Source organism: Macaca nemestrina, chromosome 12 (genome assembly GCF_043159975.1).
Source record: "Macaca nemestrina isolate mMacNem1 chromosome 12, mMacNem.hap1, whole genome shotgun sequence".
NCBI classification, from domain to species: Eukaryota; Metazoa; Chordata; class Mammalia; order Primates; family Cercopithecidae; genus Macaca; species Macaca nemestrina.
In genome coordinates this window covers 9,072,719-9,083,831 of record NC_092136.1, presented here as the reverse complement: position 1 = coordinate 9,083,831, position 11,113 = coordinate 9,072,719, and the positions used below count along the sequence as shown (strand labels likewise).

Sequence of the window (11,113 nt, the reverse complement as noted above, 5' to 3'; positions counted from 1 at the left end):
AGCCTCCCGAGTAGCTGGGACTACAGGCGCCCGCCACTGCGCCCGGCTCATTTTTTTTTTTTTTTTTTTTTTTTTTTTTTTTTTGAGACGGAGTCTCGCTCTGTCGCCCAGGCTGGAGTGCAGTGGCGCGATCTCGGCTCACTGCAAGCTCCGCCTCCCTGGTTCACGCCATTCTCCTGCCTCAGCCTCCCGAGTAGCTGGGACTACAGGCGCCCACAACCGCGCCCGGCTAATTTTTTGTATTTTTAGTAGAGACGGGGTTTCACCGTGGTCTCGATCTCCTGACCTTGTGATCCGCCCGCCTCGGCCTCCCAAAGTGCTGGGATTACAGGCGTGAGCCACCGCGCCCGGCTCATTTTTTTTTTTTGTATTTTTAGTAGAGACGGGGTTTCACCGTGGTCTCGATCTCCTGACCTTGTGATCCGCCCGCCTTGGCCTCCCAAAGTGCTGGGATTACAGGCGTGAGCCACCGCGCCCGGCCTCCTGCTTCTACTTTTAAAAACCCTTGTTATGACACTGGCCCACCCAGATACCTCAGCATAAGCTCTCTGTTTTAAAGTCACTGATTTGCAACCATAATTTCATTGGTAATTTTCTTTTTTTTTTTTTTTGAGACGGAGTCTCGCTCTGTCGCCCAGGCTGGAGTGCAGTGGATCGATCTGGGCTCACTACAAGCTCCGCCTTCCGGGTTCACGCCATTCTCCTGCCTCAGCCTGTTGGGTAGCTGGGACTACAGGCGCCCGCCACCACACCCAGCTAATTTTTTGTATTTTTAGCAGAGAGAGGGTTTCACCATATTAGCCAGGATGGTCTCGATCTCCTGACCTCATGATCTGCCCACCTCGGCCTCCCAAAGTGCTGGGATTACAAGTGTGAGCCACTGCGCCCGGCCCTCATTGGCAATTTTCATTTCCATTTCCCATGTAACAAAACATATTCACAGATTCCACAGGTTCAGATGCGGGCTTTTTTTTTTTTTTTTGAGATGGGGTTTTGCTCTGTTGCCCAGGCTGGAGTGCAGTGGCATGATCACAGCTCACTGCAGCCTTAACCTCCAGGTTCAAGCAATTCTCCCACCTAAGCCTCCAGAGTACCTGGGACTACAGGCTTGAGCCACCATGTCCAGCTACTTTATTTTTTGTAGAAACAGGGTCTCACTATGTTGCCCAGGCTGGTGTCAAACTCCTGGACTCAAGCGATCCTCCCACCTTAGCCTTCCAAAGTGCTGGGATTATAGGCATGAGCCACAGCACCTGGCCAGATGTGAACATATTTAGGGGGGCTGTTATTTTGCCTACCACGATCCCCTTCTTCCCATCCAGACCTCCCAGCTTGTCTGGCATCTTCCCCCACCACCAGCATCCTGCCTTCCTCCCTGAGGTCTTCCTGGCCCTGCCTCCCTAAAAGCCCTTCCCACAGTGACAGCATAGAAGCCAACCATTCTGGTCACACTGAGCTGGCATAGCTGTCATCCTCTAGAAAGTGAGGTCTGTCCACCCCATCACTACCCACCACGTCCTCCACCCCACTCTTCTTAGCACTTACCCACCTGGAAGAGTATCATGATGTACCTGGGAACTTGGATTTCCCCATTTCCCTTCTCTGGGCTGCAGGTCCCAATCCAGAGGCTGAATCCCCAGGGACAAAAACAGCGCTGGGCACTTGGTAGATACTCAATAAATTTCTCTTGAGTCACTGAGCGGTGCAGTTGCCTTCAGTCTGTCTCCAGCACCCTGTGGGGTGCCTGCCCTTCAAAACATGTTTCTGGGCCGGGCGCGGTGGCTCACGCCTGTAATCGCAGCACTTTGGGAGGCCAAAGTGGGCAGATCACCTGAGGTCAGGAGTTCGAGACCAGCCTGGACAACACATAGAAACCCCGTCTCTACTAAGAATACAAAAATTAGCCGGGTGTGGTGGCACATGCCTGTAATCCCAGCTACTCAGGAAGCTGAGGCAGGAGAATCTCTTGAACCCAGGAGACAGAGGTTGCGGTGAGCCTCACGCCATCGCACTCCAGCCTGGGCAACAAGAGCGAAACTCCGTCTCAAAAAAAATAAGTTTCTGGCCCTGTAAGAATGACTGACTGACTTAATGAACGAATGGACCAGGAACTAGTCTGAGTATGAGCCCCACCTTCACTCTGGAAGCCTGACAGCAAAGACGGGGGTCCAGGCCACGCGGCCTCTGCCTTCCCATATTCTCTTTTCTCGTGGAAGGTAAACTCATCAACTCGCTTGTAAGTTTGTAGTATTCTTTTTTTTTTTTTTTTTTTTTTTTTGAGACGGAGTCTCGCTCTGTCCCCGGGCTGGAGTGCAGTGGCCGGATCTCAGCTCACTGCAAGCTCCGCCTCCCGGGTTTACGCCATTCTCCTGCCTCAGCCTCCCGAGTAGCTGGGACTACAGGCGCCCGCCACGTCGCCCGGCTAGCTTTTTGTATTTTTTTAGTAGAGATGGGGTTTCACCCTGTTAGCCAGGATGGTCTCGATCTCCTGACCTCGTGATCCGCCCGTCTCGGCCTCCCAAAGTGCTGGGATTACAGGCTTGAGCCACCGCGCCCGGCCTTTTTTTTTTTTTTTTTTGAGACGTAGTCTCGCTCTGTCGCCCAGGCTGGAGTGCAGTGGCCAGATCTCAGCTCACTGCAAGCTCCGCCTCCCGGGTTCACGCCATTCTCCTGCCTCAGCCTCCCGAGTAGCTGGGACTACAGGCGCCCGCCACCTCGCCCGGCTAGTTTTTTGTATTTTTTAGTAGAGACGGGGTTTCACCGGGTTAGCCAGGATGGTCTCGATCTCCTGACCTCGTGATCCGCCCGTCTCGGCCTCCCAAAGTGCTGGGATTACAGGCTTGAACCACCGCGCCCGGCCAAGTTTGTAGTATTCTAACGTAGGCGCTTCCAAGGCCTCATTCATTCCCAGGAAGTCACTGAATATACTTGTGCCATCGCCTCCCCGATCCAGCCCTGCAGGGAAGGATTCTGTCCAAGGTCTCTCTGCGATTTCTGAAGAATTCGGTCTTCAGGGAGCCTGTCTCTCGGCCTTTCTAAAACCGAGGGTTTTAGTTCCCATGGGCACAGCCGGAGTCCCGGGAGGCCACCCTGCGCCATACGGACCTCAGCCGCCTGAACCAGGACAGGACCCCAGGGCGCGCGCGACCGCTGGACCCGGGAGCTGCACCTCCCACACCCGGAGCCCCGGGCGGTGCCCGGAGTGGGGCGGGGCCTGGGCAGGGATGGGGAGGCGCTTGGCTGGCGCGGCCCAGGCATTGGCTCCGCGGGCCGGGGCGGGGCTGCGGGGTCCGCGGTGGGCTCTGTAAGTTCACCGCCGGTCGGGTTCCGCAGCCGCGCTGTCCAGCTCCTGAGACTTTGCTGTCCGCCAGTCCGCCGTCTGCTTGCCTCACGGTGAGTTCAGGCTGGGATTTTCGCAACTCCGCGGCCCCCCCGCCCCCGAGAGGCCCATCTCTGTGGCGCCCCGCCCCAGCTCGCGCCCTGGCCCTGCCTCTCACCTCGCTCAGGTCCTTTCGAGGGCGCCTAGGGCTCCATGGGTTTCCCGCCTGCATGTGGGTGCCCGCAGCCTCGCCCGTGCCCGCCACGGTCCGTGGGGCGCCGCGCATCCCGACCCCGAATTCCCCGTTCTGCCCTCCATTCTGTACCCGGGCCCCCGCCCCCCTCCCGAGACCCAGGGGTGCCCCGCCGCCCAGCGTCCCCACCGGGGCTGGGGGCCATATTTTTAGCCGATGGTGAGGTGTCCTCCTATCTTTAGCTGCGGCCGCGAGTGTCCTGAAACGGATCCGTGCTGGGCTGGGCTGCGCCCGGGTAGGAACGGGGAGGGGTCGGCGCCGGAACCCGAGCCGGAGCTAAGGAGCCGGACCCGTGGGAGGAGCGGGGGCCCGCACGCCCGAGCTCTGGCCCTGCGCCAAGCGGACACTAGGACATCGCCCAGGCCGGAAAGCACGGGGGCGGTTCCTCCCAGAGCTTAGAGACTAGGGCAGGGTCCCCAATCGCCTCCTTTTTCTCCGATTGTGGGACCAGAAACCCCGAAGCAAAAAGATCTCGCAGGCAATCCCCGTCTGGTACTTGAACGCGCAGCTCCTTGGGGAGCGCCTGCCTGGAGCCCGGGGGGAGGGGCGTTGGAGACCCCGGTGCGCTCTCGGAATCCTCCGGGACACGGGGCGCTCAAGGGAGCACGCGCGCCACCTGGCGGCCGCGGAGCCGAGCGCCTCTCCAGAGGCACGGGGACCCCGGAGACCCAGCGGCCGGCTAGAGGGACTCTGCATCCGCGAGGTCTAGGAGGGCGGGAGGAGGTGGATGCCTGGGGCCAGCCGCCGTTCGTTTTTGATATTGTTCAAAGCACTGGCCCCGGAGAACCGAAGTGCTTGAGGAAGGAAGGTCTTGTAGATATTTGCTGAATGAATGATAGAACCTACAGTAACCCGCTGAACCCCGCTGTTGTACACTGGTGCTCTCATTTGCAATATTGCAGTGGGATCTCCAGTAGCCCTCTACTTCATTGGCTTCATTGTCAGCCCATTTTATAGATGGGAAAGGTGAGACCCAGAGAGGAGAGGCGTCTTCCTGAAGGTTACAGAGGAAGTCCCAGGTGGAGCCGGATTTAAGGACAGTCTCTTGATTTGGGGGGGAGGGAGGTGTGAGGTGGCCTAATATTCCTCATGATTGGAGGATCCCTGCCTGCCGGAAGTCATTTTCTCGTTGGGAGGTCCAGGGCTCCTGTCCAGGGCAATCACAGAGAGCTAGGATGCTCCTATCTGCTCCCCTACTGCTGCAGGGAGCTCCCCTCCCAGCCCGCATAGCCCTGTCCTGATGGAGAGCTCATTCTCATATCTCTAGACACATGAAAGTTGGGCAGATGGGGGCAGCCAAAGGTCAGAATGTAGATGGAGGAGGTCTGGGGACCCACTGTTCCCAGCCTAGCTGTTTCTCTCCCGCTCCCCAACCATATTATGGAGGTAGGCGTGGCCCACTGCATGGAAGCCACACGGACCAGGCTGGGTACCCACTCTTCCACTTCCTAACTGGATGACCTCGCCAATGTTACTTAACATCTCTGAGGTTCAGCTTTGACTTCTGTAAAGGGCGATAATGACCCCACCATGCTGTGGCTAGAAGTATTAAAATGGGAAACTGTGCGTGACAGGCTGGATCCTAGGGTCTTGCGGTTGCCAAATCTGAATTCTTCCGGTGTGAGGGTTGTAATTCCCAGCTCTCCCCTGGGCCGCTGATGCTGGCCTCACCCTTAATTCTCCCCACATCTGGAATTGGGTGTGTACATCTGGCTGTGAGTGAGACAGCTGTCAGGGACGCCCAATTTGTTGTGGAAACACTCAGGCTGTCTTGGCACTGCTGTGTGATGGGGTTGGGGGTGTGGGGAGGACCTGGCCAAGGCTCTGGGCACATCCCACCAGTCAGCCCCACCAGGACTTCTCTCCTAATGAGCAACAAGTTGCATGTTTGTCAGCATGGCCCCCAGGCCTGGCATGGTTGACACAGGATGAATGCGTGACGGGATTCCAAGACCTCAGGGTGCTCATGCGTCCCCACCCTCCCCCCAGCTCCTTGCAAGCTGAGCTGGATTTCTACCATGGGAAAGTTATTCGTTTGTTTCCTGTTAAGCTCCAGGTGCTCTGGGAGGGGCAAGATGTCCGGCCTCTGTGGCTCAGTACGACTGACCCGGGTGTCCGGTCCTGGGGTGGGGTTTCCTGAGCAAGGGCCTCAGCTGGTGGTGGGGGTGCAGTTGGACTCTGCTTCTCCTGCATCCTCCTTCCTCCTTCCTGCTCCCTCCTCCCAACCCCCTCACCCCCACCCTCACCCTGTCCAGAATGAAAACTGAGGCAAAGAACTGGCAAGAGCCACCTTTGGTGAGCCCTGGCTGGGGCTGGTGGTGGGGTGTACAGGAGGGTGGGCACATCTGGCTTGAATTCCCACCCTGCCCTTACTCACTGGGTGACCTTGGACAAGTTTCTCTCTTTGCCTTTTATGCTGAGTCTACATCTGGGCTTGTGTGTACCGGACCAATGAGGTCCCACATGCATCCCCCACCCTCAAGCAGAGGGACTGCTGGCTTCATTTCTTTTTTCTGTTAAATCAGTATGACACCCCTTCATAGCTATTTATTTTTCTACATTAAAAATAGCTTAATTTTTTTCTGACTACATAAATATTATGTGCATATAAATAATACATTGCTTATTAGTAAGAATTTGAATTCATAGAGGTCTGAACAAGAAAGGAAATGTCAACCTGAAATTCTACCACTTTGAGATAACCATTGTTAACATCTGGATGACCATCTTTTCATATTTATATATACTACACACATTGATCATGTCATAGTCATGGAACCAAAATATTACAGGTTATTTTTATTGATGACTCCTTTCCTCCCACATCAGTGACCCCACACCCCATCCCTGCTGTGTACCCTAGTCAAGGTAGCCCATATGGCAACCTAGGGCTGGCCTTCTAGATTTTTCTCTGTTTTTTTTGTTGTTGTTGTTGTTTGTTTTGAGGCAGAGTCTCACTGTCACCCAGGCTGGAGTGCAGTGGCGTGATCTTGGTGCACTGCAACCTCTGCCTCCTGGATTCAACCAATTATTCTGCCTCAGCCTCCTGAGTAGCTGGGATTACAGACGTGTGCCACCACACCTGGCTAATTTTCATATTTTTAGTAGACACGAGGTCTCCCTATGTTGGCCAGGCTGGTCTCGAACTCCTGATCTCAGATGATCTGCCCGCCTCGGCCTCCCAAAGTGCTGGTACTACAGATATGAGCCACCGCACCCAGCCTCTTTATATATATATATATATATATAGGATAGAATTCTACACAGACCTGTACACATGCAGGTGCATAACATGCATATGTATCAGAGCGGGGAGGCAGGCAGTCAATTCTTTCAATAAACGGATCGTCTATATCATGTTTTTGCATTTTGCTTCTCTCTCTCTGCAATGCCCTGTGGGAATCCTCCAAAATTTTTCACCTCTAGGTTCACCTCAGGTTCAATTTTGAATTTTGACACCTCTGATTTTTCTTTTTATTTCTTTTTTATTTTTTTTTGACGGAGTCTTGCTCTGTAGCCCAGGCTGGAGTGCAGTGGTGTGATCTCAGCTCACTGCAACCTCTGCCTCCTGGGTTCAAGTGATTCTCCTGTCTCAGCCTCCCGAGTAGCTGGGACTACAGGCGCCCGCCACCTCGCCCGGCCACCTCGATTAAGCCACCATGCCCAGCCCCAACACCTCTGATTTTTTTTTTTTTTTTTTTTTTTTTTTTTTTTTTTTTTTTTTTTTTTGAGACGGAGTCTGGCTCTGCCGCCCAGGCTGGAGTGCAGTGACCAGATCTCAGCTCACTGCAAGCTCCGCCTCCCGGGTTCACGCCATTCTCCTGCCTCAGCCTCCCGAGTAGCTGGGACTACAGGCGCCCGCCACCTCGCCCGGCTAATTTTTTTTGTGTTTTTTAGTAGAGACGGGGTTTCACTGTGTCAGCCAGGATGGTCTCGATCTCCTGACCTCGTGATCCACCCGTCTCGGCCTCCCAAAGTGCTGGGATTACAGGCTTGAGCCACTGCGCCCGGCCACCTCTGATTTTTAAATGGGGTTGATAATAGGGTGGTTGTGTTGATTAATTGAGATGTGTCTGCAAAGAGCACAGAAGAATGCCAGGTACAGAGCAGAGCCCCCCTCACCTAAAAAATATACGTACTCAGGCCGGGCGCGGTGGCTCAAGCCTGTAATCCCAGCACTTTGGGAGGCCGAGACGGGCGGATCACAAGGTCAGGAGATCGAGACCATCCTGGCTAACATGGTGAAACCCCGTCTCTACTAAAAATACAAAAAAACTAGCCGGGCGAGGTGGCGGGCACCTGTAGTCCCAGCTACTCGGGAGGCTGAGGCAGGAGAATGGCGTGAACCCGGGAGGCGGAGCTTGCAGTGAGCTGAGATCCGGCCACTGCACTCCAGCCTGGGCGACAGAGCGAGACTCCGTCTCAAAAAAAAAAAAAATATATATATATATATACGTACTCCCCACTCCACCTTCTCTTTAGGTGCCAGGGTAGGGAGGAGGGCCAGAAACTATCCTAGACTCAGCCCCTGCCCATAAGGAGCTCCTAATAGGGAGAGGAGAAAACGCGACCCCGCCTCCAGGTGGGATACAATTGGGTCAAATGGGAAGTGCCAGCCACCCAACACCCTTGGCCAAACGCCTGCTGTGCTCCAGGTCCCTGCCAGGCCTGGGCAGGAGAGACAGTGGTCACAAAGCTCTCTGTCCTTGGTCAAGTAGGGAGCCAAGGCCATTTGTGAGGCACCCCACAATCTGGCACTTACATTGTGGGGCACACGTGATATGCAGTGGAGGTGGGGGGTATGGCATGAGTACCTGGATAAGGGTGATGAGATCTACCTTGCCGGGGACCCAGGGCAAGAGACTAGAGTAAGACTTTCTGTGTGACTTTGGACCTGTCATTCAGGTTCCACCTCAGTTTCCCACCTGTAAGGGGAGGGGCTTGGCCCTGGTGGTGAGTCTCTAAGATGCAGTGGGTCTTAGAGTGAAGACATGCTTCTCCCAGCACAACTCCCTGCAAGGGGAGTGCCCCACCCCCTCAGGCTCCCATGGCTACCACAAGAGGCCCAGAAACAAGACAGATGTTTCTGGCCAGGAACAGTGGCTCACACCTGTGATCCCAGCACTTTGGGAGGCCGAGACGGGCAGATCATTTGAGGTTAGGAGTTCAAGACCAGCCTGGCCAACGTGGTGAAACCCCATCTCTACTAAAAAAAAAAATGCAAAAACTAGCCAGGCGTGGTGACACATGCCTGTAGTCCCAGCTACTCAGGAGGCTGAGGCAGAAGAATTGCTTGAACCCAGGAGGCAGAGGCTGCACTGAGCTGAGATTGCGCCACTGCACTCCAGCTTGGGCAACAGAGTGAGACTCCATCTTAAAAATAAAAAAGATCGGCCGGGCGCGGTGGCTCAAGCTTGTAATCCCAGCACTTTGGGAGGCCGAGGCGGGCGGATCACAAGGTCAGGAGATCGAGACCACAGTGAAACCCCGTCTCTACTAAAAATACAAAAAATTAGCCGGGCGCGGTGGCGGGCGCCTGTAGTCCCAGCTACTCAGGAGGCTGAGGCAGGAGAATGGCGGGAACCCGGGAGGCGGAGCTTGCAGTGAGCCGAGATCGCGCCACTGCACTCCAGCCTGGGCAACAGCGTGAGACTCCGTCTCAAAAAAAAAAAAAAAAAAAAAAAAAAAAAAAAAAAAAAAGATGTTTGCGTCTGACTTTCGTCCTGCTGTCTCTGACAGGTGTGCACCCTTTGTGTTTCAGCTCCTCAGCCCTGGACCAGGGACAAGTAACCCTCGGTGACAAGACCAAAGTGCACTGCTGCCCACACAGCTCCTACCTTTCTGGCTTCAGTTCTTCAGAAGAGTTTGTCGTCCTTTGGGGAGAACGTGATTTTTGTTATCTCAGCCCTCTGACTTCATTGATCTCTAATCTTTTTTAATTCCTTGGGCCAACTTTGGTCGTGCCCCACCCTGTAGCCAGGAGCCCTTTGGTGAGCTTTGGGCACCAGCAAACCACCCCTTGGAACGGGTGTTTCCTCTGGCTGAGAGTTTGAGAGGAGGCGTGGTCTCCGCAGGCAGCCTGTAGCCTCACAGCCAGGCCTGGTGGTGAGGTCACCATGTCCACCAAGGTGCCCATCTATCTGAAGCGTGGCAGTCGCAAGGGCAAGAAGGAGAAGCTTCGGGACCTGCTGTCCTCGGACATGATCAGCCCGCCACTGGGGGACTTCCGCCACACCATTCATATCGGCAGTGGTGGCGGCAGCGACATGTTTGGTGACATCTCCTTCCTGCAGGGCAAGTTCCACCTCCTGCCAGGGACTGTGGTAGAGGGGCCTGAGGAGGATGGCACCTTCGACCTCCCCTTCCAGTTTACTCGCACCGCAACTGTGTGTGGGCGGGAGCTTCCGGACGGCCCATCACCTCTGCTTAAGAACGCCATCTCCCTCCCGGTTATTGGTGGACCCCAGGCTCTCACCCTGCCCACAGCCCAGGCTCCACCCAAGCCCCCTCGCCTGCACCTGGAGACCCCTCAGCCTTCCCCACAAGAGGGAGGGAGTGTGGACATCTGGAGGATTCCAGAGACTGGCTCCCCCCACAGTGGGTTGACTCCGGAGTCAGGGGCTGAGGAGCCCTTCCTGTCCCATGCCAGCTCCCTACTGTCCCTGCACGTGGACCTGGGGCCTTCCATCCTGGACGATGTCCTGCAGATCATGGATCAGGACCTGGATAGTATGCAGATCCCCACATAGGACCCAAGGCTGACTAGGCTGGGGGCCCAGGTGGGGCTGAGCCAGGAGGTGGGGTATGGACACGGCCCTGGCGGTGGAGTCAGGGTCCCAAGATCCCACCTGTGTGGTCGCTGGCCAGTGATTCTCCTTCTGAGCCGTGTTTCCCCTCTCCCTCCCTCTCCCCGTGGGCAGGACAGGCCCCATCGTTTTCCTCTAGTAACCACATGGACACGTCCTGAAGTCAGCCCAGGGCGCCCTGAGCGTCTTGGGGCACCTGGACCCCACCACAATACTCCTTCTTCCCTCAGGTCCCTGGGTGAAGGCTTTGCTGAAACCGACCCCCATTTTCACCTCCCTTCTGCCTCAGCCCCGTTGGATGCCCTGACTGGGGGCAGGGGAAGAGACAGGGCACAGCTGGCCGCAGGGCTCGGCCACTGGGCGAGCTGTTCCGGGCCTTTGGCTTTGCATCCTGGACAGGGACTGCCCTGTCAGGGACCAGATGCGTCCTGCCTCATCCCCAGTTCCATCCCTTCCCCACGTGACCGGGGATTCTGGTTGCAATAAAACATGCTGCTGCTGGTGGCTGAGCTCCCTGTCCCCTTGCCCCAGGTTTCCTCATGGAGGTAGACAGTCTCCCAGAGCTGAGGGCTCGCCTCTGGAGACCCCAGCCCCAGAGGGCTTTGTGGAGGACAGGCCTTGCCCTCAGGAAGGTTGTACCTGACGCTGAGCCTGTTGTGAGAATGCAACAGGAGCAAACCAAGTGTTGCTGTGGATATTCCAACATTGATTCAGATGTTTGGGAAGAGGTGGCTG

The 11,113-nt window shown here is 55.7% G+C and overlaps 1 protein-coding gene across 1 annotated transcript; it reads left to right on the top strand.

Annotated features, from left to right (window-relative positions):
- The first annotated feature begins 3,248 nt into the window (after positions 1–3,248).
- Positions 3,249–10,887, top strand: LOC105469566 (CDC42 effector protein 2). Its single transcript, XM_011720784.2, has 2 exons — positions 3,249–3,393; positions 9,334–10,887. Exon 2 carries the CDS (start codon positions 9,689–9,691, stop codon positions 10,319–10,321), a length of 633 nt encoding a protein of 210 aa, XP_011719086.1. The 5' UTR covers positions 3,249–3,393; positions 9,334–9,688; the 3' UTR covers positions 10,322–10,887.
- The last annotated feature ends 226 nt before the right edge of the window (positions 10,888–11,113 follow it).

What these genes read in the sequence shown, in the direction of transcription:
- LOC105469566 (XM_011720784.2), top strand. Translation starts at nt 9,689, where the DNA reads ATGTCCACCAAGGTGCCCATCTATCTGAAGCGTGGCAGTCGCAAGGGC.